This window comes from Oreochromis aureus, linkage group 2 (assembly GCF_013358895.1).
Source record: "Oreochromis aureus strain Israel breed Guangdong linkage group 2, ZZ_aureus, whole genome shotgun sequence".
Classification (NCBI taxonomy): domain Eukaryota; kingdom Metazoa; phylum Chordata; class Actinopteri; order Cichliformes; family Cichlidae; genus Oreochromis; species Oreochromis aureus.
In genome coordinates this window covers 19684264-19712011 of record NC_052943.1, presented here as the reverse complement: position 1 = coordinate 19712011, position 27748 = coordinate 19684264, and the positions used below count along the sequence as shown (strand labels likewise).

The window sequence follows — 27748 nt, the reverse complement described above, 5'->3', positions numbered from 1 at the left end:
ATGCCTCAGTGTATAGGTTAGGCCTTCTTTCATTAAATGAAGCACATTTCTACTGGATGAGGAGGCATGAGTCTGTCAGCAGCTGGCACTTTCTGTGGGATCCTCTTGGCTCGTTATCCACAGTCATTAGACTCTCCACGCTTGACTACTGAGTACTGAAGCCACATGTATTTCAGAGTTTGACAAAGCTTAGACTGGCTTTAAAACAAATGGAGTCATAAATCTTTAGGCGCTACACGATGTGAAGGAAATTCATCAAGTGTCAGAACGGCAATTAATAATGGTACCTTTTGAGGATGAGTTCTTCTGTATAAGTTGCATTCTTTGTGTTTAGATGTAACTCTGCCAGTAGTTAAGTGCAGATTTGTGGTTATAGTTAGCAAAAAGGAATATACCTGAACGGCATCCCTTTATTAATCCCTTGTGGGATTAATAAAGGTATATCTATCAATCAATCAATCAATCAATCAAAAGAACTGATAGTAAAGTTGTTGTTTTTTTGCTCTATTGTGCTCATGATGCAGCAAACTTATTTGGTCTGGTTTTATAAAACTTTAAATAAATGCTCTAGCAGACAATTCACTCGTCTGCAGTGCATACTAGTATTAAAAGAAGCTGTCTGTAAATCTGACGGCTCCCTCACATTTGTAACGACTGCTGTAGCAGGTTGTGTATGTCGGCTGCAGGTTGATTATGCTCTGTCAGTGTGCACTCTCTGTCCTTGCTGTCTCTTCCTACAATACCGTAGTTGTTTTGCTTCTGTTACATGTTTTATGAAAGAACATTAAAAGTCAAAGTGCCCTTTCTTCTTCCTGTAGCCTACAGCTGCTGTTATCCTGGAGTTCATGACCATGATGGCCATCTGTCACACTGCAGTCCCTGAACGCATGGATGGAACAATCATCTACCAAGCTGCATCTCCAGGTATATCCCACTTTTAAGTGGAATACATGATACTATTACAGTGTGTGATGTCTGTTCACACACAGTAATTTAAGATCGTCAGAATTTACCAGACTTCTTCTTGATTCTTACGTTGTTTTTGACGTAGCATGTAGTCAGATTTTCATTTTCAACATGTCAGCAAAAGAGGTTTTAATCTCAAGGTATACACTTTGAAGTTTGACAGGCTGCACATTGCCTACAGTTGTAGTTGTTGATCGTCAAACCATAAAACCATTTAAAAAAAGAAACTATAGATTCTGCAGTATTAATCGATTGTGATAATCATTACAACATGAGCTAAGGATTTCACTAAGACAGTACAAATATATAAATAATTCTTTAATACTAAAATCTATTGTTCACTGATACATAATGGAACAGCATGCCTGGGCCCCCTGCTTCTGCTTATTTGAAGATCCGATGGCACAGTGTAAGCTTAGCTGTCGTCTTAACACATGCATCCTAACAGCAGCTAAAAATAGAAAAGAACTAGCTCTCGCAACACATGTTGCCTTGATTTAACGGTGTCAAAGACAAGTGTAAGAGTTGCAAAAACTTCTCCTTTCCTTCCTTCAATTTTGCCCAGTGACACGTTTCTGTGTGATTCTACACCTCTCCTGTACAAGTAGGTTCAAAACAGCATGTCTAAAAGAGCAGATTTTAAATGGCTAGTTGTGCAGCTGTGTCTGGATCTGGTTCCAGGTGCTCTGCATAAATGGTCTTGTGTGTCCTTGATATTTCTCTTTGTTGTAGTATTTAATTTTCCATCTAGCGACCTTTGTGTCACAGCAAATGGAACACACCACTACAGCCTCCGGGCTCCAGTATTTCATAAAGACATTTATGTAATCATCAGAGCACACACGAGCCAGGAATCATATTATAAAATGAAATCAGCTGTTTACAAAATGCATTCTTTAAAGGCTCACTGCGATCCCTCAGTCTATCACATTCACGGGTGAACTTAACAGACTGAGACAGCTGTCAATCAGGAAATTAAACACATAACATATTTCTAAACATCAAAGTTGCCACCATGACAAACATTAGATGAGGTGAAATCCACCACAGAGACTCTAAGAATAGATATTGCCTTTAACAGCAGTAGTTATGTTTCCTGAAAATAATGCAGATTTCTGAAGAGCCCAGCAGGTGTAAAGGAAAAAGCATTTGACATCAGTTTATAATGTACAAACATACAGCTGCAGTTTTAGCATTTTAGCATTTTGCTAATGACTTTTTGGGGGGCTTGGATTGCATCAAACAGTCGTGTTCATGTGAAGCTTTGAGGTTTTTAGAGTGGCTGCAAAGAGCTGCTGGTTAAGTGAACTATAAAAAACAGTAGAGAGCTTTTCTTGCCCTGCAGCATCCCCATGCACACTGTAGGGTAGCTGGATCACAGGTTTCAGTCACTGTACTTATTGCAGAATTGTGTGTAGATGAACCAGGCTCATGCAGCAACTGTGAAACATGGCTGTTGTGGTAAATATCAGGCTCAAATTTAATGTTACCTTGGATATTTGTAAAGGTGTTTTAATCTGTAACATTTTTCTTTGCTCCCCAGATGAAGGCGCTTTAGTGAGAGCAGCACGAAACCTTGGCTTTGTGTTTTCTGGTAGAACCCCAGACAGCGTCATTGTGGAAATAGTAAGTTGGACAAAACAAGTTAAGGAAAGGCATAAAGTCTATTATACAGATCTGCTTAATTTATAATACTGGCATCATCGTGCTCTGGTCGACTAAATAAGTCACATCTGTAGGCTAGTTCCATTCCAAAAAACATTAAACTATCCCCTTGTCTATTTCACAGTACTGCATGAAATTTGTCAGATGTTTTGAAACAGAACTAAAACAAATACACTGCACTAAAAGTGGTTTTCCACTTGGATCACAGTGATGGAAAAACACAACATTTGCCGTGATTATATCCTGAGTTGATGCAGCGTGTCCTCTCCAATGCTCGGGTCACTCATCCTGTTGTTCTCCTAATTGGCTAACCTGATGATTGCACTCAAAGAGCCTGAGGCTGAAAGGCCAGAGCCATTTCCTCTGTTTTTTTCCCCCCTTTTTGGTCAGAACATCTCGTCTCCTAGACGTTTGTCCAATTTCTTAATCTTTATTAGACCTTCTAAAGCTCTAAGCATCTACTTTAATCACTCTGTCTTGTACCTAGCAGTGTCCACAATTAAGAAAGTTAATTGAATTTTACCTTGTTATTCTCCTTCCATCGGCTCAGTGCAAGCAACTGATAAACACATTTAAGTGCAATTAAAGCTGATTGGAGGAGGATGGCAGGCTTGGCTGTGCTACTTAAGATAACTTGTCTCAGAAGACTGAGGTTGAAGTGTCTCCTTCTGAATTATGTTAACTCTCACGTCTCTTTCAATTCAGGTTGGAACAGAGGAAAAATATGAACTGCTTCATGTGCTGGAGTTTACAAGGTACAGTTATTATATGTTTTTATTATGCATATACACCATCAGCATGCCATATTTAACAGTCTTTTACTATAGAATTTTCTGTTTGAGCCTCAGTAGCATCATCATTAATTAACTAATTAATCCTAGTTAGCCCCACTGTGGTCACATGGTTATCTTGTTACCCACCTCTTTGTTTTCAGTAATCATGTGCTAGCTCAAACCATGCATTACTGTAGCATTGTTGTAACACACTGTGCTGTTATTTCTCTCCTTATTCCACCTTCTTCTTCCCTCTCACTCTCTCTTGGCTTTTTTTATCGCTTAGCGCAAGGAAGAGGATGTCAGTCATCATGCGCACCCCATCTGGGAAGATCCGCCTCTACTGCAAAGGAGCTGTGAGTGTCTGTCTCTCTCCATAGCAACGCGTGACAGGTCATCACCATCATCGCCGAAACGCTCTTCTCTCCTTATTGCCTCTCGCTCATGTCAGGAAATCTTTTCATTGGGTGACAGGATGAAGCAAGATCACCACATTTCACACATCTCTGCCAAATAACAAATAAACGTTATGGCCAGACTAGATTTAATCCTCAGTAAGATTTCATCGGATCTACAATTTCCTGGATTGCAACAATTTTGTGCTGTGAATATAATACAAAAGTGAGAGCAGAATTACAAATTGCACAGTATAACACAACATCAATATTTTATTTTTAAATGTTACAGGTATCACCAATACATGGTTATTGCAACACCCCTAATCTGTGGAGAAAGGACGAGACACCGGAAGCGTTCTGGTGTCTGTTTGTAGTCAGCGTTCTATTGGCTGTTTGGGTTTGAGTAGGTTTTGGTCACAAGAACATAAACAGTCTGTGTGGCTGGAAAAACTGGATTGTACTAAACCACCAGATGAAAGCATTTGTTTTCATCCGATGATGATTCATCTTTTAATGAGCTTTTTTTTCCCATTTATTTATAAACAATAACCAGTGGATGGAACTGGTTATTCTTAGTCCAGATATACATGGCTGCACCAAAAGTCTGGAGTTCCCAGATCAGGCTTCTCCAAGTATATATTTCTTTTTTAATACAAATAGCTAGAATTATCTGAGTAGGAACACGAAGTGCTTCTACATGGGCCGAATACAGTCTTAGAGCCACATTTGCAAAGTAGAACAAGTCCAGGTGGTTCCTTTCTTTCCTCTCTGGGTGTCAGTAACCGGTGAGTGTTTGTTTCCCTTCAGGACACAGTGATCTATGACCGCCTGGCAGACAGCTCTAGGTACAAAGAGATCACACTGAAGCACCTGGAGCAGTTTGCCACTGAAGGTGAGTGGACTAACATCGCCCCCTGTCTGCCAAAAATAAAGTATCTTTTCAGGATGCTGTACATCCCTGCGTTATCTCTGGACAGAATCATCATTTGATGTTGAAGAAGTAAACAAACTTCCTCTTTCTGAGAGCCTTTCCTCTCATGCATTATTTAATGGAAATTTCCTTCTAGTGGGAATATTCTGCTGTAATTTTAACACAAGGCTGTTGACCCTGAAGGAAACTGCACCACATACTCTGCTTCTTGTTCTGTGATCATACTGCCCCCTTGTGAAACACCAGCAAAATGATGTCATTAGGAATATTTGATGTGTGCTAAATTTAGCATCCAGGACAGATTGTGAGGATCTTCAGGCCCAGTAATTCCCAGTCCAAGTCGAGATACTACAGATGAAAACCTACTTTATCTACTGGTCTCTTTTGCCATTTTGTGCCATTTCGAACCCATAACATGTCTTTCAGACTAGAATTCTTCAATCAGTGTATTGGACATTTGTCTCATTTAAAGTGCAAATTAATCCACTTTAAATGAGACAATACCTCAATCAAATATTTAGACATAAAAAATGTCTTAATGTGGGTAACCAACTGTGGAAATGTCATTCTGCCATTTTTAGAGTTATTCTTATTCTTATTAAAAAGTGTTTTTAACCATGAATTCTGCATTCTAGTAAAAATATCTGGAATGTATTGAGTCACAACTCTACAGTTCAGTAGCACTCCCAAGCATCTGTTTTTTCCAGTGTGTTCCTGTACATTAAAGGTTTTTACAGAGTGCTTTATTCATACATCTGTGTAGGTTCTCAGTCAACCAGGTCAAGCTACTCTTAAGTGCTTGAAATGAAGGCATCTGGACTCCTTTGTGGTTCACAGAGATTTTCACCTCCCATTCTAGAGGCTTCTTCAGTTCTGTAAATTGCTGGAGAGTCACTTTATAGACCTGGTGGTGTTATGTGTTCGAAAGTGGTCCTGGGAGTCACTGAACCACCCTGTAATGTGAGTTGTTAACCTCACATGAGCCGAGGTGTGAATTTAGGCGTTGGTCATTACCATCCTGTCAGAGGCCAAGGTGTGAAGCCTTCGTGAGACCCTGCCCCACCCCCTATCATGTCATTTATTGAGGTCACATGGTTCAAGGTGTGAACAGGGATTTCATGAAGTGAAGTGCCATTTTCCGCCACCTTTGTTCAATGATAGTCGTTCATAGTTGATGTCGACCTCCTTTGTGCTTCTCTCAAACAGCCTGAAAGAGTGACCTTTCTCCTTTAGGATGCACATGTACAGCTGAGTGTTGTCCTGTCGAGCTGATTCTCCTAGATTGTGTTCCTCACTGAATTGCGCTTCATATTTGGTATTTGGGTGTTGTCAACCCTCACTTACACCTTGACCTTTGTGACCTTAATAAATCTTATGATGCATAGGGCCTTTTTGGCCCCTTTTGCACAATGAGCCACGCCTTGATTCAGACATGCGCTTAATTGATCCTTTATGTCTCACGTGATTACAAGGTGGGTCAGTGACTCCAGGGGGCAATCCCACCAGCGGGGTCTCGCCATCAGTTTATAGAGCTGAAGAAGCTTCTTAAATTAGAGGTAAAACATCTTCATGGACCAAAAGGGTCTGTTTGCCCTGATTTCCAATTTTTAAGGCAGGGGTGTCAAACATATAGCCGGCGAGCCTGAATTGGACTGTATTATCAAAAGTTTTATAGCTTTTCCTCCTGACATGGCCATTCATACTACACCAAAGTAAATAAGTAATAGATAAACATTTCAATAACAAAACATTTCAGAAAATTTTAAACAGAAAAATGTTTTGTTGAAAATGCTCTTATTTTTTCGTATGCTAAGATATCTGATCTGAATTTTGAATTTAATGACATTTTTAAACATAATTTTATTAAATGTAATACATAAAAATAATTGTTAATCAAAGTTTGTAACTGGGGAAGTTACCGTGACGTTATCAGTTGATTCGAAAATTGACCGTACTAACCTGAAGCGCTTTCTTCAACAAAGACAGTTGCTGCTTATCTCAGCTCCTATTGAGCGTATGTTAGTAACCCTTTAGTACCTTTTATTTACCCCCTGAAAATATGAAAAATAGACTTTACCTATTCAGAGTATAAATTTGCTTAAAGTAATACACTTAGACAAATGGTGTCTGAATAACCTGCTTCCAATGCAAGATTTAAATATAAATCTGATGGTTTAGATTTGATTTGGATGGTATCAGATAGTTATTTTGCTGGAGTTACCGTTCATGCTGTGTATTGTGTTGATTAATATGGTCAGAAATATAGCTGACTTACGTAGCAGTGTTTTTCATTGAACTGTACAGTAAGTAGGACTAGTGTCGTGTAACATGTTTAACAGTGATTGCACATCACAATCTTGTCAGTAAATCAGTGTTTTGAAATGTTAAACAGTCAGAACTATGACATTTGACCCAGATGCGATGCTGCTTTAAATCTTATAGGACTGCGCACTCTGTGCTTTGCGGTGGCAGACGTCAGTGAATCGTCCTATCAGCAGTGGTTGGAGATCCACCACAGAGCCTGCACCTCCCTGCAGAACAGAGCCTTAAAACTGGAGGAGAGCTACGAACTGATAGAGAAGGTTTGTTAAGCGACATCCTGTTTGTTTGTACTGTGTCGGTTTTTCTGAAAGGGCTATTTTTTATTGCAGAATCCAGTATGACTGACAAGCAGCACAAAGCTTTTCATCTGGTTAAATGCTGCACTTTCTTAATGCATAGGATTTTATGGGAACAAAACTTCTGAAAAGTCAGACTGGCCTTGAGCTGAAAAAATGAAATAACGTCTGGAAACCTGCAAAAGTTCAAAATCGTGTGTGTTTTTATAAGTTTCACCAGCAGGTAGAATTGGTTTTCTGTGAGGTGGGTCTGTGTGGAAGCGTTAGTCAAACACAGGAAGCCACAGAGTAAATCAGCCACTTGGCAGGTTCGTCATGGCTGCTCTTGGCTGCCCAAAACAAATGGGGGCAATCAATCATGAAATAAACATAAAAGCTTTCAGAGAGAAAAATTTAATGCGCATTGCCAAATGAACAGAGTGTGGCACTGCGGCCCAACCCCAATTCCCTTCCCTTGTTCCCACCCCTCTGTTTCTGCAGTGTAGGGGAGGTAGGGTCTCCTGTTTTATTTGGGGATGGAGAGGTAGCCTTTGGAGGACTAGATGACCAAAGGGTGATTGTGATTGGGCCAGGGTTAGGGCCACCCACACTTAAAAATGCACACAGTAATGCCACAGGGGGGCACAGTGGAGTTACAGTGAAATGTTAAGGATGGAGACAGTCCAGTGTGTCCGAAGTTTCTCCTTCTCATCATTTCTTAACTAAAATGCTGATTACGTATTATGTGGGAAAATCTTTCTATTTGATCCTGATTGTTATTTTAAAAAACAATTATTTTGTATTGATACACTGTTTTAGCTTTTAATATCTAATTCTTCATTATTTTTCCCCATTTATTTCTCACTGGTCTGCTGCAGGGGATGCTTTTTATGATCCCTGACTAATTTAAGTACAAGTATATTTATTGTTTACTGTTTGTCAATGCAAAGTACTGCTTTAGCCTATTTTCTTATACTGTAGCTCCACCGTGAAAATTCAGAACTTTATTTCCCCTTTTTAACATATTAGAATCAGTAGTGGTGAATTCATACATCATAAGAGTCTTTGTCTCAGTGGAGACTTTGAGTAAGCTACATATACTGGACAGACTCTACCAGCAACATACTGACTATGATACCGTTTCTCCCTGATTCAACTGGTACTTGTATCATAATTTACAAAGAGTGGCTTTAACAGCAGCCATAGAGAGAAATGAAAGGCTTACGTTGAAAAGGCAAAAGAAAATTTGGCACATTCAGTCATGGTCTTCCCCAGGCATAGTTTTCCGGGCTGTGTGGTTCCCAGTGATTAGCGTGGACAGACCTACAGACATCCAGGCAGTAAGGCTCAGGTCACAACTTAAAGAGCTTCCAGAGCCTTTCCTCTGCTGCTGGCTCCTGTCTCCCCTCTACCCCTGGGTCTTGTCAAACCTTTGGCCCTGTGATGTGCCCATACAAGCCCACAGCCAGCCGCAGAGAAACACAGAGTTTCCTGGGAAAAAAAACAGCAACTGCATTTTGTGGGTGTGCTTGTGTGGGAGAGATCGTGTCTATAGATGCAAACACAGATGCAGGGGCACAGTAACTGATCCAAAACTCCTTAAGTCCACCGCCGCGGTTTGTACTTGGTGATAAACAAGATCGGCTGATGAGGGGAAAACCTCGACTGAGTGAGTGACACGATCCCGGCTCAGATGTTTGCTTGACACGTGACGTTTTAAAGGCCTTCCTGTGTTATGATCCTCACTAACTGACTTGTTTACTGACTTTCTCTGGTGCAGAACCTGCAGCTCCTGGGCGCCACCGCGATAGAGGATAAGCTCCAGGATAAGGTGCCGGAGACCATCGAGACTCTAATGAAGGCTGACATAAAGATCTGGATCCTGACTGGGGACAAACAGGAAACAGCCATCAATATTGGTAAGCAGCAGCATTTATGACCGGATGGTTTCCGAGCTTGATTTTTTTTATGTGAATTCTGCTGTGTCGTGTGGTTTTATTGGTACAATTATTAGTATTTTTACCAGAAATGGGGCACAACATAAAGGTCAGATATCAATCACACCAAAAGGAAGCCTATTTCAAGGCTGCCAAACTGCCAAAAGCAGACTGATGCAGCTGACATTGCTAAGATTGAGTTCCCCTGTAATGCAAAAGCAACAGTAGCTATTTTCCTTCTTGTTTGTGCTTCATGATGCGCTTTAACCTTATTTGTGTACTTGGTCTCATACCAAAAGGAAAGTCCCTGGCAAGCCTGATTTTTTTTTTTTTTTTTTTTTTTTTTTTTCTGTGCTAAAGTGCATGCCAGCCTTTTACAGGTACTCCAGTCATTCTTCACCCAGAAAGACAAACAGCTGACAAGCTGAATGTTTCTCTGTCACACATATCTAGTGAAAGCATCCGTCGCAGAATGCCAGATGATGTATGAGCACCCTGCACTGACATGAAATAAATAACACGCATATGTACACAAGCAGGCACGTCTCACGTATCTAGGTCCCCCAGAGGTTTTGCAGATGTTATCGGAAAGGTGAATGACTAACGCTGGTTGTCTCTTTGGGTTTGTATTCTTCTTCGTTCTGCGCTAGACGTGGGCAAATCAAACAAATGTATCGACCTTGAATACAGTCAGCCAGGTAACACGTTCAGAAAAAAACAGATATCAAAAGTACCTCCGTTTGTGGCTGCTCCTGCTGCTGTGGCCTCACTGAATCAGCCCTTTGTACCCACTGTGCCCAGATGTGAGGCAGCAGAAGCCCATGCTCACTGGAAGTATTTTTACAGGTCCGCCTTTTGACTGGGTTGCTCTGTAAAAATTCTGCTTAATATTGACTTTATTTTTTTTACTATTTTCCTCACTGAAAGATGATACCAATTGGCAGAGTTTATGGTGCACCTTTAGCCAAATTAGACCCCTGAATTCAGGCCAGGACATTATTTAACATTTGGAGGTGGCCGAAACCACCCAAGTGCCACTTTTGGCACATAATACTGGCATAAACGCTGTTGAGTTTACACATTTATTGAAATCTTTGTTAATGCAATAATATTCTTATTTGTAAAGCATACAGGTGTGTTGATTTGAAGCTCTAAAGATTGTCCTAAATCCAGTTTGTCAATAAACCTGAAGTATAATGACATACGATAAAGAAACGACTCTGATGCTGTAGGCTGTCTGAGAAAAGAGCAATGTTTGCTCTTGGACACGCTCTCGCTGCTATGAGCTGCTAGTTGAGAGGAGTCTATGTTCACGTAATTCTCAAGGCAGGTAAGAGCCAGAATTTACTCAAAGGAAAGAGCCAGCCGATCGGTTAGGAAAACAGTGTTCACTTTGCTAACATTCAGTTAAGTGTGGCTGGAGGGTGCATTATGTCCTTAAGCAGAGAGGGACCAAAAAGTAAACACCATCCCTTATCTGACCATACAAATATGAGCCCCTGAGCCCCCATTACGTTGACCTGTTCCTCTTCCCGTCATTTTACAATAATTTCAAGCCCCCATTCTTCTTCTCAAAATCCCAGTCAGCATGTTACCCTCTTTGAGTGGCTTTTGCGGCTAAAGTTTGTATTTCTAATTGTTGCTCCTGAGGCAAAATTCCAGAATAGCCTGACACAAGTGTCATTGTTACACATTCCTCAAATCCTGTGGGAGCCGTGTTTGGTTCTGCCTGAGATGGGGGGGAAAAGCCAGGAATTTAACTTTGGTGACATTAAAAAAAAAAAAAGAGAGAGAAAAGTCAAATGAGCTAAAGTTAAACACATTAAACGGAAGGCAGAATTGACAAGGGGGAAGGGAGTGACAGAGAGGCTGCGTCCAGATGGGGAGACGTTTTGCACACATTGGCAAATTTTTGGACGTTTGCACCTTTGCACTTAAGAAAACAATCTGCCAGACCCCAGCGCTGTTTGGTTTTGACTCTGGAGGTGAAATTTGCTCATTTCCTCTGTATGTACACATGCGTGCGTGCGTGTGTGTGTGTGTGTGTGTGTGTGTGTTTGTGCATATTGTGGGTGCACTATTGTGTTCGGCTACGTGTTTTGTGTATAATCTTATCTAAGTTTCACTCAGAGAATGCCACCCATATATTCACAAAACAGAGGCTTTGTGGTAACCCCCTTAAAGAAACTAAAATCCCTTTCCAGACAGAAGCAAAGTGTAGAAGCCCACAAATATTTATGTGGTTATGGCCACAGATGGCAGCCCTTTTCATACAGCCACAGCACTAAACTGAAGGCTTCAGTCTTGGTTCATGAAATATTTCTGTTTTCCCCAATGGGAGGCGCCCTCTACCACCTTGCTGGTGACCCTGAGCATCTGTCCCTGCCAAAAGCTGAGGGAAACGCTCCCTAGAGAGCCATGTTGGGTAACTCGGAGTTGTAACTGCCTATTAAAACAGGAAACTGACAAACTCTTGTAAACCAAACTCATTAGTCATGTGCTGAGACACTTGCTTTGAGCTGTAAAATTTTAATTGGATCCCTTAAAACGTTGTTTGACTTATCTTGTAGATTTTATATATTTAATATTTGCATGTGGATGCAGGTTTGGGATGAGTTAACTGGACTGTTTACATTTAAGGCTACTAGAATTTTATGAGAGTAAAATTTTATTTAATTAAGTTGTATGTATTTTATATCCCTTCCTATATTTTTGCAGCACTTAAGATTTTGGTCTAAAATGCCGATTTCAACTGGTTATTTTGTTTGTTTGTTTTGTTTTTTTGCAGGACATTCTTGCAAATTGCTGACGAAGAACATGGGCATGATTGTGATCAATGAAGACACTTTGGATGTAAGTATACGAGATTTTGTTTATGCATAAATCAAACTTCCCTGAAAAGGGGAATCAAAACACATAAAACTCACAGTTGTTTCACAAAATCCATGAGCAAGGCTGTTCTAAAACTACTTCATTCAAAATTTAATTTAAAGCATGATTTCATTTTTCCATTACTGTGTTAAAAATAATACTAATGTATTTGCCATTCGGCTCATGATTCTTATTCCAGCATATCAGTATGAGTGTTGGATATATCTCTAGTGAAGCAGCGTTATTGTCAGAGATCAACATGAACTAAATGCCTTTAAAGTATGTTTTTTATGAAGGGAAATAACAAATATGGATCATTTGGGCTTCAGATTTTAGAGATTCAGATTTGATCAGAATATCGGACAGTAACCAAAACTGATCAACAGTTCTTGTACGTGGAAAACAGTACTGTACAGAAGTTAAAGAACTTACTAAGATAAAAACATCTGTCCCCTCATGACCTCACCCAGTCCCCATGAAAACTAGAAAATCTCCAAACTAAAATGATGAGGCTACAGGGAGTCTTCCTCCTAAAATCCTCACAACTTCCCAGATTCTGCATTTAACATCTTTAAGACACCCAACAGAGAAGTCTGTTGACCCCACGGCAGGAGAGCCTTGTCTGTTGTTTCTGAGATTGAAAAGGGCAAGTCCCTGCACTTCCAGCAGGAGAAAGCTGCCGAGCACAGGAGCCACAGATGGAGGAGAAACGTGCTGTGTTTAGCTTGTCGGACAAGAAGGGAGGGGGGGAGAAATGGCGAGAAGGAGGGAATGAAGGAGTGGAAAGCGGGGCGGGGGGCTGTTTGGGGGTGATGACGGACGGCCTTCACTCTGTCAGCCGGTCGTTAGGCATGATAAATGAAGTTGAGGCAGAAATTCGGGGTTGGTGCATTCATAAAGCTCACGAACCAGCACTTTGAAATGTCAGCTCCCATTCTGCTGTGCTTGAGCAGATGCTTACATAAGGCAGTTTGTTAAAAATGTAAAAGAGAGAAATCTCTCCAACAACACTGAGGAGGAACAGTGAACAGAGGACCAGGCAGCAGAGCTGGTAGTTCTGAGTCCTGTTGTGCTGCGAAAGAGAGTCATTGAGGCATGTCTCTTTGCAGTGTTTAGAAACAATTATCAAAGGAAGGACACAGTTTCTGACATTCCCTGTGTTAAATGTTACATGAAGTGAAATTCTTGAAATAAAATGCTATTCTCTAAGTTAGGATTAGGTCATTCTGAAAAGCTTTGCCTTCTAGTCAGGGTGTTTAATCATTCTGAGAGCATAGCATAGCATTGGCATATTAATCTTATTCATCTTACAGCTACAGACGGATGAGGTTCATTATTTTCACTTTTATAAGACTAAAATAGGATTTCTAAACACTCTGTCTTAACTGCTCATAGGTAGTTTTTCCAGTGACATATTGGTCAAAAGTATGTGTCCATATTCTTCTCACTAAGATGGAACATGCCCCGTTTAATGCCTCCAAGTCTAAGAGAGACGATGACATTAGGTCCATACAAGCGTCCAGATTCCACGTAATAAGTGTCTCATTCTTTTGGCTGTATCACTTAAGGTGTATATAAACAATGGAGCTCCACAAGCTCTTGTGGATTTCTGAATGGACGGTACATACGCTTCCAAAAACCAAACACTAGCTTGTCACATAGGCTAAACTGGTCATTAGAGCCACAACAAAAGAGGCTTCAGGAGGAGACATGTAGCATTAGTGCAAAAATTCCTTAGTGGGAATTGGAGTTGAGGGGGGTGAATGGCCGCCCTCCTTAAGGAAATGGTAAACTTTGCTTATCACGCTGGGGTGAATACATTGTACCCGAACAAAGCAAATTCTTTCACATACATATGTTTCCAGCACACACGCTCTCACACTGAGATGTCATCTGGAAAGTCAGAATGAGCAGTTGTAGTTGAATGGAGCAGTTGAATGTAGATATAACAACTTATGACTTTTCCGGCCTGAACACGAAAACACACACACACACACACACACACACACACACACACACACACACACACACACACACACACACACACACACACACACACACACACACACACACACACACACACTTGCCTACCCGCTGCTCATCTCGTGCTGTTTTACAGACCCCATCGGGGATGGCTAAGTCCTCGCAGCTGCTCTCTGCTTGTATCCTCGTGCTCAGTTTCTCTCTTCTGTTAATCCATCATCTCTCTCTCTGTGCGTGTGTCTCGCTCTCCTCCTCTCGCTTTGTGAAACGTAAAGCCACTTTCTCCAAATATTTCCTTTAAGCTGAGGTTTCAGAGTTTTGTTATGCCAAGCGAACATTGCGTGGTCCCCCTGGTACAATCTGACCACTTTGACATATTTGACCTCCACACCAGCACCAACCCCGCCCTTTAACTGCCATAATTCTTTTTTAATGTTTTCAGCTTTTGGGGCATCAGGAAATTACATTGTGTCCATGCAGTTTGTCTGCCTGGTTATTATTTGTCGGTCTCTTTTTATTTGTTTGAATGAATATAACCTTTTTCACTTGCACTTCAGTTGAATGCAGCAACATAATAATTTAAACTGCTGGTTACTTGTGCAGTAAAAGTTCTAGCAAAGTATGCTGTCACACAGATAATGGTTACCCACAGAGAGTGGTTTTATTTGCTAATGACTTCACCATCTGGGGTGAGGATGATTTAATGAGTACTACAATGAAGATCTCACCACTCTGTCATCCAGTCCACATGCCCATAGACCACCACAGTTAATCCTGTTGTCAGTGTCATATTTATAGCTTTTCATCAACACCACAGATATATATACTGTAAAAGCAAACAGAATATACTCTAGAACTCATCTGTGTTATTACATCATAGCTAAGGCCTCAGTGTAATAAATAGGAGAATTATAATAAATATTTAAAATATCAAGAGCAGCTGCTCTGGAGCAGTCAGGGATTAGCGGCCAGAGTGGACAGATCTCTATTTGAAAGTAATGCAAATGGAGACTAAAGTTATATTACTTTGAATATACATATATATATATGAAGCCAGTGCATAAATGACAATAAATATATTTAGAATTAAAAAATTCTTGGTAGGGATCAATACATTTAAGCATTGTGAAGAAATGTGAATGCCATAGTTCAAACTGTGTGAGTGTGTGAGTGGCGAGAATCTAATATATGTAAACATTATTAGTATTTATCATTCATTAAAACAGTACAATTATATAAAGGTCATTTTTGGGTGAAAATTAAGATGATAAGACTATTTTTTGTCTTTAGAGATTCCTTTTTCAGTGAAGTGTGGATTTGTTTTTTTATTCTGTTTTTTTAAAGATTATTATTGCTATTTTTCATTTTATTGTGCTTTTTTAAATCTATTTTTTCATTATTTTGCCATCACATTAAACAAATCTTTTTGTTTGTTTTATTTTATTCTTTTGTCTGTATCTCCAAAATTAAGATAAATTTCATGAAACCTCGGAGGAGTAATATGGGTAATTAAACAAGCCATGAAATGTGTCGCAAATCCTGATCGCCTTCTTTCTTCATTGAGGATCTGCTCTACAGACACCCTTAAAGTGTTATTATACCATTGTTTTGGTAATTAATCAGAAACATCATGAAAAGCAAAAAAAATTAAAATATCAAATTCTCATGCTTTTTTCCCCTCTTTTAGAGAACAAGAGAAACGCTCAGCCACCACTGTGGAATGCTGGGAGATTCCCTCTACAAGGAAAACGACTTTGCTCTCATTATTGATGGAAAGACTCTAAAATACGCTCTTACATTCGGAGTGCGCCAGTACTTCCTGGACCTCGCCTTGTCCTGTAAAGCTGTCATATGCTGCAGGTAAGATTTAAACCCGAAACAATAAAATAAGCAGGGAACAAGCAAGACATTAAATGTCGTGTCTAAAAGAATCAGGCAGTAAATAATCCGAAAGCCCAAGCTGTTGTCTTGAAGTTTATTTTTCTATTAGAGCCAAATGTTAAAAATGACCCAAGTGAAATTTCAAACTATGTCCTAAATCTCCATATTATTATTTCTTCACCATAAAGGTCATTTAGACTTTTTATGGCACCATAATATAACATGAAGGTGCGCTGTTGACCTGCCCAGGCCACATAAATGAGAGGAAGCACTTAAGTACTCAAGCAACCATGACAGGATCTGGGGCCAGAACTCAGCACCATGTTTTCAGAACAACAGCGACCCTTTAGATGCCACGCTATTACTCCGTGCAGTACGTCAAATTTGTATTTATTTTTTTGCCCCCACCTCCACCTGCCTTTGCCTTGTGCACACTCTGTGGGCACTAAGATACACCGCGGGATGAATGAGGCCCCTTAAACCATGGAGAACATAAACATTAACAGTTTCACAGCTAAAGACAGACGTGCAGTTTACAACATCATCTCCAGAGAATTTCTTTACTATATACTACGCTGATTTTGGTGCACAAAGAAGAAGCCACTGTTAGGGAGGCTAGAGGCTGGCAGTGAGGGCATAAAGCTAAGATTGAAGTCTTGAGGAAGAGGATTGGTTTTACTTAGTAAATTAAGAAGATGTTTATCTGTTCTCTAGCTGCTTTGCCACCTTTTCACACCCAGCCAGCAGCAGTTAGTATCTTACCGTTTATATTTGTTACTCTTTAAGAGATCCTGTCAAAAAGTAAACAAATTATATGTAACTTTATATGAGCTGCTGTTTTTCCCAGATTATTTTTTTCTCACTGTTATTATCCCAGTTTTGGACTTGCTTATTGACTCACGTGTATTATCACTCTCTTTCAGAGTATCACCTCTACAGAAGTCAGAAGTGGTTGAGATGGTGAAAAAACAGGTGAAGGTGATCACGCTGGCCATCGGCGATGGTGCTAACGACGTAGGAATGATCCAAACAGCTCATGTCGGTGTGGGAATCTCAGGCAACGAGGGTCTGCAGGCGGCAAACTCCTCAGACTACTCTATTGCCCAGGTGAGGAGTTAGAGATTAAAAACAGAAAATAAATGAAGTGGGAACTTGTACTTAATATTGAAGTTTAAAGAAGATCTATTATGCTCATATTAAATAATAACATCTGCATTTGTACAAGTGCTTCCTGTAAGCTCAGGCTTCTTTAAAATTGTAAATCATCACCTTTGTGATGTGGTGTGACGTGTTTCAGTAACTTCACCCTGATAAAGGGATTTGAGAGTCAGAGAAATATTAAAATATTAACAGGATCCAATCTGTCAGTCTAGTAATAAAAGATCAGTAACTGCAGAAATGAAGATACCAGGTAGGTTATGATATTTAATTTGGCTCAAGCAAAGTGAAAATCAGAATAATACACGAGTTGATTAACACGTCAAAGCTGCAAATGCTTATCCATACAGTACTTTAGCAGTAATACTGTTTTTCATGCCTTGTGACAGCCTTGTCACTGTTTTCTCAAATGTATTACATGTTACTGATAGCTTGGTACATTGTTCTTAAGGAACAATAGGTCATATATCTGAAAGGGCTTCAGCTTATACAGTAAAGTAGCATCTCCTCTAAAACAGGCATGTGGTGAAACCCAACTCCCAACATAGCTATAGGGAAACATATCCTCGCAAAATGCTTCTTAAATCCATACTCATGTCCCAGCAACCAGTTTGTCTGAAACTCTGCGTCGCTATATGATACCCGTTGGCACAAAATCCATGGCGTTTGTGGGTCTGTTACACAGCACACCACTTAGTTTATTGTGTTTGTACAGCCAAGAGGCTTGGGAGTATGAGGAACTAAGAGTTGACTAAGGCAGTGCATTTTCTGTGCTTCAGTATGAAATTACTAATCAAGAGACTTGGGTTTGTCTGAAGGGCCCCATTTAATCCGCATGACATGTAGAAAGTGTATGTTCTTCAAAGACAGGTGGCCTCTTGTAATCGATTTGCGTCAAATTAAATTACACCTCCAGACTTCCAGTGGTACTTTCCGCATCTTGGCGTAACGGTACATTAACTGTAATTTGCTGACTACAAACTGAAATCAATCCCGGGAAGTTGTATAACTTGTTTTTGTACTCCTATACGTGATTTAGATTAATGTCTGCGAGTGTCAGATGAGCACCTTGCTGCTATAGATTACTCCGCAGCTAGATTTGATACTTGAACAGTGTTATCTGTTAAAGTAAGTGGAGAGTAAAGAGGCTTCGGGCCAAGGCATCTCTGCTGACTGTCTGTCATCAGCTTGGCTCTGTGTTAACTGATGTTTGATCCAGCCCTCCGAGGGGTCACACAAACTGGGAGCTGCGACTGTTCTTTCATATCACAGAGCAGTTCTGTGTTGATGCTGAAAGACAAGACCCCAAAATAAACAAAGCTGTGTTCAAAATGTCAGGCACTCACTACTCACAATACAATTGGGATATATAGCAAGCCATGTTTTAGTGCTATCCAAATGTAAAAGGAGTTTTACTATACTCCATGTACTGCACTAAAAGTATGACACAACTGCTCACAAAAGTGGAAAACCCACAATCATTACCCAAACATAAAGAATTTAAACTACTAAAAAATACATATATTTAATATGTTTGGAAAAGCTAGTATATGCCCACACTAGTTCACACTGTTGGCAAGCTGAAATACTTAATCACACTGACAAAAGAAAAAAGAAAAATAAGGGTGGTTGATATAATTTATATGTCAGCCCCTTGCTAGCTATGTATAATTCAACTTCTGTGCATATAAATGAGATGATATTGCTGTGAAATAAAAATTATACAATGGCTTTATAAGGTGTTAAAGTGCGTTAAAAAAAGTTATTTAAGCCTGTTGCCAGGTGATTGCTGGGCAACATGATGACATCATAACATCTCATATAGATAAGAGCCTTCAGGGGTCTAACGAGTTTGGTTCCTCGGCTCTTGATGGTCTTGGAGGAGTTCACAGACCAAAAAACAAACAAACACTGACAGAGATTTTGTGTGTTATAGCACAATATGCTGGGTGTCTTTTCTTTTATCATTAAAAAAAATCTGTGTCAGTAATTATTTTGTTAGCTGGTGTTGATGTATCACTTTTTAATTGTGCAACAGTAATAATGTAATTAATGAAGCCATGAAAATGACCCGAGTACTGTCCGAAAGCGGCTTTTCCTTTTTGCCGATGGGCTCACTAATTTGGAGCAAAGAGGGAGAAGTGATTAAGTGAATGATTTTGGACACAACCTACCCCTTCTAGATGGCTAGAAGGTGTGATGAAACACTTGTTCTGCTCCAGTGCTATCACACTCATCAGCCAAAATTGCAGTGTGATTGAAAGTTCACCACAGGCCTTAAATAGTGGTATAATTATGAAGCCATTTAACTATTATGTTAGGCCCTTGGAGACTAATACCCCCATATGAACCCCTCCAATTTCAGCAACTCAAATCTCGGCCTTACAGTCTTTGTCTACACACTTTCTGGAATGTGTTAGCGAGAGCTTTGGCCACAAGCTCTCATCAGAGACTTTCTGCCCGGGAATGACAAAAGACCTTTTTTTTAATCTTGAAGTTCTGTAACTCTTTTAGTGCTCCAGCCCTGATCTCTGATTACAAGGAACCATTAGACAGACAAACATTAGACACAGACTTCTGCTATCCATTCATTTTGTCGTGTTCCTCCGTTCATTTCCCTCCCACACAGTTCAAATACTTAAAGAATCTGCTGCTGGTTCACGGAGCCTGGAATTACAACCGCGTAGCCAAGTGCATCCTGTACTGCTTCTACAAGAATATTGTCCTGTACATCATCGAGGTAAGACTCACACAGAAGCTCTCGGCACTGAAAGTCATGCAAAAAGCCAGATGTGAATGCACAGCTTTGAGATTTTTTTTTCAAAGAGATGCAAATGGCACAACTACGTAAAGGCAAAGATTCCCTGTTAGAGTTTCCATGTTTGTATTTCTGTTGACTGGCCCCTCACAGTACCTGCCAGGTTGTGCAGCCGCTGGATGAAGGGTTTGAGTTTTGACATATCGGGGCAGAATATACACACGAGAGCGCTCGCAGACATACACACTCTATAATATGCGGTATAATTAACAGGAAGTCTGCGTTTAGTCCTTGCCAGTTATTCAGTCCTCAGAATATTAATCAGCACTTCATTGGAATTAGTGAGAAGTCGAACCAGTTCACTAGTGACTCCACATATTTTATGTCCTAACATTTAAGTATTAATTGTTACGCGAATAACATTGGACATGCCAAGAAATAAAATGCAGATGATTATTTACAAGTGGCCAATCATATTATGCTCTAACTTGGGCTGTGATAATGGTGAAATATTAGGATTAACTTTATTTTTCATGTATTTTATCAAATGGCTTTCTTGTCATGTTCCTACATATTTATATGCATTTTTTTATTTTTCTTGGCAAGTTCAACTTCTTTCCAATGCCAGAATTAATACTTGATAACATTTTCCCAGCATTGTGATTTTTACTGCACCGATGGGCCTTGTTGGGAAATGTTCACAGACACTCTAACACTCTCCCTGTTTATCAGTGGATAAGGATTAGATAGTTTCACGTGTCTCTGCCGGCTTCGGTCAGTTGTTGTGTGGTGGGTTTGATGGCATCTGACAGATACCAGACCCAGTGCAGATTGCAGCCTCAGATCCATAACCAAGGGTGACCAGGCATGTGAAGTGCTTCCTGTCATCGGCAGCTTTATCACTAGTAGTGCTCAGATGTTTTGATCAACAGGCCGTGCACTTGTGTGACAAAAGTAGCAAGTTTGGCTTTGCACCTTTCCAAAAATCCACAAGTGGAAACTGCTGAGTGTTTGATCTTTGAGCTTTGAGCTTTACCAGTCACTTTGTGTCAAAGTGACCACGCAGCGTAACCAAAAACACGACATATGATTTCCACGAAGTAGATAACATCTGGAAGCAGAACAGGAGAAAAAGACGTTATTTGGCCACTTAAAAGAATGCTCTTTCCACCTCTCTTTCTTTATGTTGCTTGACAAGATTTGAGGATATTGCTTTATTTGCTCATAAAATGTGAACATTTTGAGAGCGCTCCCTGCTGAAACTGTGCGGTGGCTGGAAATGACAAGCGTCAGGTTTTTAGAACCTCATAATTGCATAACCTTTTATGGAAACATGACCAGTTTAAAAATTGCTTTTGTTGATCCTCTTTCTGTGACACTTGACCTCTGATCCCCCCTTTTTTTTAAATCCTCATTTTAATTTATGTGCCATGAAAAATGAGTCGTGTATTTAAAACATTCCTGCGTGTCTGCCCCTGACTTATTGTGACCTGGAAAGAGGGTAACTGGTCTCTTTCCAGGCTGTAACTGCAGTTATAAATTCATTGTGAGTATTCGATCCTGCTGCCCTTTTCCACATATGCCGTAACAGTTCAGAGAACAAGTTCAAAGTAAAATTCAATTTTCAGCAAATGTAATTTTCTGTTGGCACAATCCATTACATTTGACATTTACATCTTAAAATTGGATTACGCTTGTTTGTCCCTGTTTTTAATCATGGGTAAACGTTAGCTTCTCAATCACTAGGAATGTGATTTTTAAGTTTAAAAGAAAAGGCAGATAACATCACATCAAAACCTGGTCAGTGTTCTTCTCAGCATCCTTTTTTTTCCCCTTGTGCATCCAAATACTGCTTTCCTTTGAAACATACCAGGTCCATTTTCAAAGGCCTTTTTCCAGCGACTGGAACATAACATCGATAGTTTTGTCTGCAGGGCGAGCTTCTTTCCAGTACACCTTTTGTTGCTTTCTGAAAACATAAGTCCCCTCCCCCTCTCATGCTCGGCTCCTTCAGGGGAATGAAGTAGATAATAGGACATTTCTTCACGATTTGGCTGGTTCAGTATTTGAAATGTCCCCGTATTGTAAGACCTTGACGTCTAACACAGCCGCAACCCCGGGGCATGAGTCAAAGCTGCATTTGTTGCACTAATAGGTTTACTTTTGAGCTCGCATGTTTTCCCCTCGACTCTCGGGATGTCTTGCAAGAACAGAATCGAGGATGTTGACGGGAATTTTAACTTTTTGTTCGCGGCACCATTGTCCCATACAGTGTGGGTTACAATTTGAATGCCAGGGCAGGAAGACCCTGTGTTTAAGCCTCTTTTCATCTCCCTCTGCTTCCACGGGGTCTTTGGTTTCTTATAAGACACATGGAGTAAGAGGGCGAAGGATTCTCGGCCTATTGTGGAAGACGTGAATGTGAGCACAACTCAGTCTGAAGCTCTTGGAGCGGTTCAGGATTTTCTGTGGCTCACAGAGGGTTAATTGTGAGTCAGAATGTAAGGCTGTCACTCCAACGGATGATTGACTGACATGCGCAACTACCCCAGTGTTTCTTTTTACTTTTTAGAGGCTGCTGGTTATGATTGGCATTTCTTTTCCTAATCGGTTAGAGAGCACTTTAAGCACATTCATGCTTGAGCTATGAATTTTCATTTGATTTAAAAGAAGAAAAAAAAGGCGGCAACATGTAGCCAAACATTTTTAAACAATGTGTCCAGTAACTAAACAAAGTTCGGGAATAATTTATAACCTCGAGTGATTGAAGAATAGCAGCAAAAAAGTGGAATTCAGCCACATTAAAGCTAAGAGACCCTTTTAAAAGAAACCATAGAAACTCAGTTCAAATGGGCGAGCCAGCTGGCCACTCAGCTTTGATTGACACATTGCCAGGGTGCAACAGAGGGGGCTGATGGACAAGTGGCATTTATGAGGCAATTACATGAAAGCTCATTCAGTGGAGCTCAGTTTAGTCAGAGACGGCTCCGAGTAGCAGAGCAAAGCTTGCCGACCAGTAGCTCCGAATTAATCCACGGAGGCCATGGCTGGCATTGTGAGACTGCTTCTGTTTGTAGCTCCACATATTTCCAGCATATTTATCAGCTCCCTCTTTATGCGACTCTTTATTCTGTGCTTGCTTTGTGTATGAATTCCATTAACAATTCTGCAGGGCTGAGCTTAAGAGTATCAGGACTCGCATTGTTGGGGACAAATGTCATACCCGCACCCCTCACCCTCCAGCTACTTGGAGACAGCAGTGAAGTAACACTGGAATCAATGATTTTTCATTTGCTGATGAATATGCAAGTCTTCTTATCTCCTAGCCCTTGCCCAATCCTCCTTTTTTCTACAGCTCCCGTTTCCCTCCATCCCTGTTTTTCATGATGTGCAGTGAGGGAGAGAGGCCAGCCACACCCCTTCGCTGAGTGGCACTCAAAGAGGAGAAGAAAAGGGGAAGAAAAAATCCGGCCTGGTACTTCCCCTAATGAGCAAATCAATGCATCTGTCCCTCAAGAGACGGAGAGAGTGAGAAAGAGAGAGAGAGAAGCTATTGGGACCCGAGAGACCAGGCCAAAACACTCACACAGAAGCAGTTACCTCAAGCTATGAATAGGAGTCTTTTTTAACTTAGCACAACAATATATCAGCCCAGACCCTCATTGAGCAGAGCTGTAATTAATTCAGCAGTTTGACCTACCCGCTAGCCTCTCGTTACCGTCGCTTGAGCCACGCTAATGGATGAACCTAGCTCATAGCACTGGCATCTGAGTGTATTTCTCTGTGTTTTGCCAGGGGTTGTACTGTTCGTCTTTTGGTCTTGCCATATGTAGTCCCACATTCAGCTGAGGTTAAAACCAGACCCCCTCTTTTAAAAGAAACAGCATCATGGTAGAGTGCACCTGATGGCGGGATCCGGGATGGGTGGGTGAGGCAGAGAGGGGTAGGTGAGGGGCAGGGTCTGGGGCAAACAGAGGATTCGTCTACACCATTGCATAACGTCTCACCATTTGTTTTCATGCCTATGCTTTCACGAGTAAATGGGAAGGACCAGTGGCAGATTATTATTGGTCGTGTAGACAGTGGCAGCGGCGGGCGGGGCCCCGAAACAGGCTTTGTCTCAATCTGAGAATTTGTAGCAGTTCATGCCTTCATAATGAGGTTAAATGAAGCGAGGAAATGCTTGGTTGGCCATGGCCAAAACGCAGCACCCCTGATGTTCTCTTGACAGTTTTGGCATGAGTCTATCCAGGACCACAACATTGCAAACTGTAACTCTGTAAGGTGCAATTGCTGATTTACAATCTGCAAACAATTTTCAGGGTGTGCAGTCAGATTTACTCGAGGATATGTCAGATAAATCCGCTTTACACCAATAAAAATTCGACGTATGTGCCATTTTCCCTACCAGATTGGAGCTATTGCTCTGCTTTCATCTTAGAGGCATTATTTTGCTCAAATAAGCGTGGCTAATCAAAATACGGTGATAAGCCTCGTTTCCACTCAGCACATGGTTTACATTACCTCTGTCTGCCTTTCCTGACACAATATATCAAAGTCTCAATCACTCAAGAGTTCTGCAGTCCTGACTTTGGCCTTAAAACTAACCTCATCTGTCACCCACATGTCATCAGGTAGATCACGGAGGAAAACAGTGGGTAAGATATATGTTTGAAGTTAATCGTGTGATGAATCCAGTGGAGAATTTGCATCTCCGAGGTGCCATCTGGAGGTCCTGGCTTTCCCACTGTCTCTCATTTTTTCTCATTTGGCCCTTCTGCCTGTTTTGTTTTGTTTTGTTTTTTTTAAGTTAGAATTGTGTCTGAATCAAACTAATGACGCAGGTTGATCACAGGTCAGCACTTTAAAACCAAACCACTTTAATTTAAGGATCATTCAGTTATTTATTTTTTTCCCCTACACTAAAGGGGAACATACTTTTTTCTTTTCTATTATCTATAATTGCAATCTTAGCGGAGGCTGTTCTCCCTTTGATCTGATGGTAGGATAAGAAAGACATTGAAGGATGTTGTGTGGATCGTTAGTTTGTAGATGCAGTCAAAGGAGTTTGCAAAGAGTTTGTAGATGCAGTGATCCTGTCTCAAATCTGATAATGTTAACCACTTATCTTTGCAATCACTAATGAAAAGCATACACCGAAAGAGCAAATAGCTGCATGCATGTAAATGTGGCAGCGTCGTCTATGATTAAAGCTTTCAATATCAAAACTGAGACCAAATGGCTTTCAGCTTAAAATGACAGTGCTCATTAAAAGATGTATTTCAAATGTTACAACACTTCAACTTCATTGTTTGCCACTAAAGTTGATGGATTCTTAAACAGATTATATTATAAATCTCTGATTGTATTTGTTCTGTTCTTATGTTGCTGTTTTGACTCATTTTATCTTTTTTTTTGGTCTTTTTTGCCTTTCTTAGATCTGGTTTGCATTCGTCAATGGCTTCTCTGGTCAGATTCTGTTTGAACGCTGGTGCATTGGCTTGTACAATGTGGTGAGTGTTTAGAGAAATTTGCCTCTATAGAGACTACTTTACTCCTCTACCTCTGTCCCCTCTTTGACACAGAACTTATTAGCTGTGGTGCCTCAAGCCTGATCCCTTTATTGCGTGACTATGTCATCAGCATCCTGAAAAAGTTCTCCTTTATTTATGACCCGTTGTCAAGCCCGTATTCCCTGTGTGCCCTAAACTATGTACTGAATGCGAAAGAACAACAGCTTCGCTTGCCCCAAAGAGTATAGTTAGTAAGAACAGCTACGTTTCAATGATAATAAGAATAGGAAGACTGGAGCAGAAAGAGAGCCGGCTGCTGATGTAGGGAGTCCCTCAGAGCGCCGTAACAGGACCACTCCTAATGAACTCATATTTCATATCTGTCATGAATTAAGCAGGAGGGGGGAAAAGTGCATCTGTAGTCTGAGGTTTAAGAGTATACTGTTAAGACCACAATGAGTCAATATGTAACTTTAAACTGTTTATAAAAATGAACTCGATTCAATCAACAAAAATGAATGAGAGAAGTGTGAAGTGAAGTTTCCCCACAATCCCGATCGGCCTCAAGCGCAAGTAATTTATGGCAGGCACAAACTGTCAAGTAAAGAGGAGATTTGAGCCCTGCCTTTTTGCTCTGTTTCATAATAACCCCGCCACCTCCCTTTGCCCCACACTTTATAACCAGCGCTGTTTTGGTTGTGGGAAGAAGCTTCAGTCTTTTACTTTATCAAAAACTGAGGGAATTCCGTTGGCTCAGTGGGAGTCTGTTAGAGGCAGTGGGCTGAATCTGCCCCTCAATGGAGGTCTTCCTCAGCCTGGCTCTGAATAAGAAAAGAAGCCAGTGGAGCATGTCCTGTAGCCCACTAGTCCTGCCGACTGAGGCCTGAAGACTCCCACTCCAGATGGGCCTGGAGGGAACTCACACCAACTGAATCACTGAGGCCCCCCTTGAGCTACACAAATACCATCCTTCCTCTCTCAGCAGCTGCTATACAGAACATTACAACACCACCAAGAAATGATGCTTTAAATACCTGCTTCTCAGTCAAGAAGACCGCAGATGCTCATTGGAGATGGTTTTTGCATATGAACTGACTTAAAGCATGACAAATCAAAATAAGAAGGTCAGCTAGTCTTCAATAAAGTAAACTTAAGAATGGAGCAAGTGGAGAACAAAATGAAACAAAGCTTTGACAGGATGTTGGAGTTGGAGGTTAGATTTACCGTGGCAGCTTTAAAAGGAGATATTTTTAGCTAAATCATATGATTTCATATCAGATTTATCACTGTGTGTTTGTGCACGTCTGCGGGTGTGTTTTTTTTTTTTTTTTTTTGTAGATCTTCACTGCCTTGCCTCCTCTCACTCTGGGAATATTTGAGCGCTCCTGCAGGAAAGAGAATATGCTGAAATACCCAGAGCTCTACAAAACCTCCCAGAATGCCATGGGCTTTAATACCAAGGTAATTTGTTCCTCTTATCACATGTATGTTATCTATATGGATGTTTCCTGTAACACATAAACAGATTTCAGTACTTTTAGATTATTTATTTTTCTCAGTTTGATCTTCGTTGCAGTCCTAAGTAGAAGTATCATGTTTTGTGAATATATTTCATATAAAGTCTAACAGTATGTAGGTATAACAGTATTTTCCATAGACGTATTATGTCATTAATACTGTTAGTTTTACTGACATGCTTCAACTGCACAGTATCATTAACAGCCATTTCTTTAATTCTGCTCAAATTAAGTGACAACAAAAAAAAAACCTTATAAGTATGATATGTTCCTTTTTTATTGTACCTTTTATGATTGGGAATTAATTTTGTTCCCCACTAAATGAAAAGGTTCTAGTAATTAAATCACATTAATAACAGGACAGCGATCTGTTGTGTTGACGTCTCAGTGACCTGGCAGCTGCAGTTTGTGGGCATCCAGTCGTAGCCTGGTTTGGCCTGGCTTGACCTGTTCTGTCTGGTTGCGGGGGCTGTCTGTTAGCTTCCCCCTTCAACTGGTAATAAAGTTGTCTCCTCCTTTCTCCATGCTGAGCCAGAGACTCCTGGACCCTCCTCACAGGCGTGGTGACCTGGTTAGCACCACATGGAGGTGGATTAAAAGCAGATTGGCCATGGTGGTCACGGGCATGGAAGGTCAGATCTGTTGGGAGATGGCAGCAGAAAGAATCGCAGAAAGGAGGGAATAGAGAGAGTGTGCTGTCACTGTGTAATGGCATTTGTCGCAGAAAATTATGCAATTTGTTTAAGTGAGGTGTTTTTTTGTTCTCTTAGAAGCCTATCAGATCGTATTTAACCCACACA

At 40.6% G+C, this 27748-nt stretch overlaps 1 protein-coding gene across 5 annotated transcripts in view; it reads left to right on the top strand.

Moving 5' to 3' along the window:
- Positions 1-27748, top strand: part of atp8a1 (ATPase phospholipid transporting 8A1) — a 107676-nt gene that overhangs the window by 56323 nt on the left and 23605 nt on the right. For all 5 annotated transcript variants that reach the window (XM_031741474.2, XM_031741477.2, XM_039620431.1 and 2 more), the window contains 13 exons: positions 819-924; positions 2510-2592; positions 3337-3386; positions 3691-3760; positions 4610-4694; positions 7176-7315; positions 9111-9249; positions 12056-12120; positions 15809-15981; positions 16926-17109; positions 19790-19900; positions 25357-25431; positions 26770-26892. In XM_031741474.2, coding sequence (XP_031597334.1) covers positions 819-924; positions 2510-2592; positions 3337-3386; positions 3691-3760; positions 4610-4694; positions 7176-7315; positions 9111-9249; positions 12056-12120; positions 15809-15981; positions 16926-17109; positions 19790-19900; positions 25357-25431; positions 26770-26892 — 1404 coding nt within the window. The remainder of the gene's footprint in view (positions 1-818; positions 925-2509; positions 2593-3336; positions 3387-3690; positions 3761-4609; positions 4695-7175; positions 7316-9110; positions 9250-12055; positions 12121-15808; positions 15982-16925; positions 17110-19789; positions 19901-25356; positions 25432-26769; positions 26893-27748) is intronic.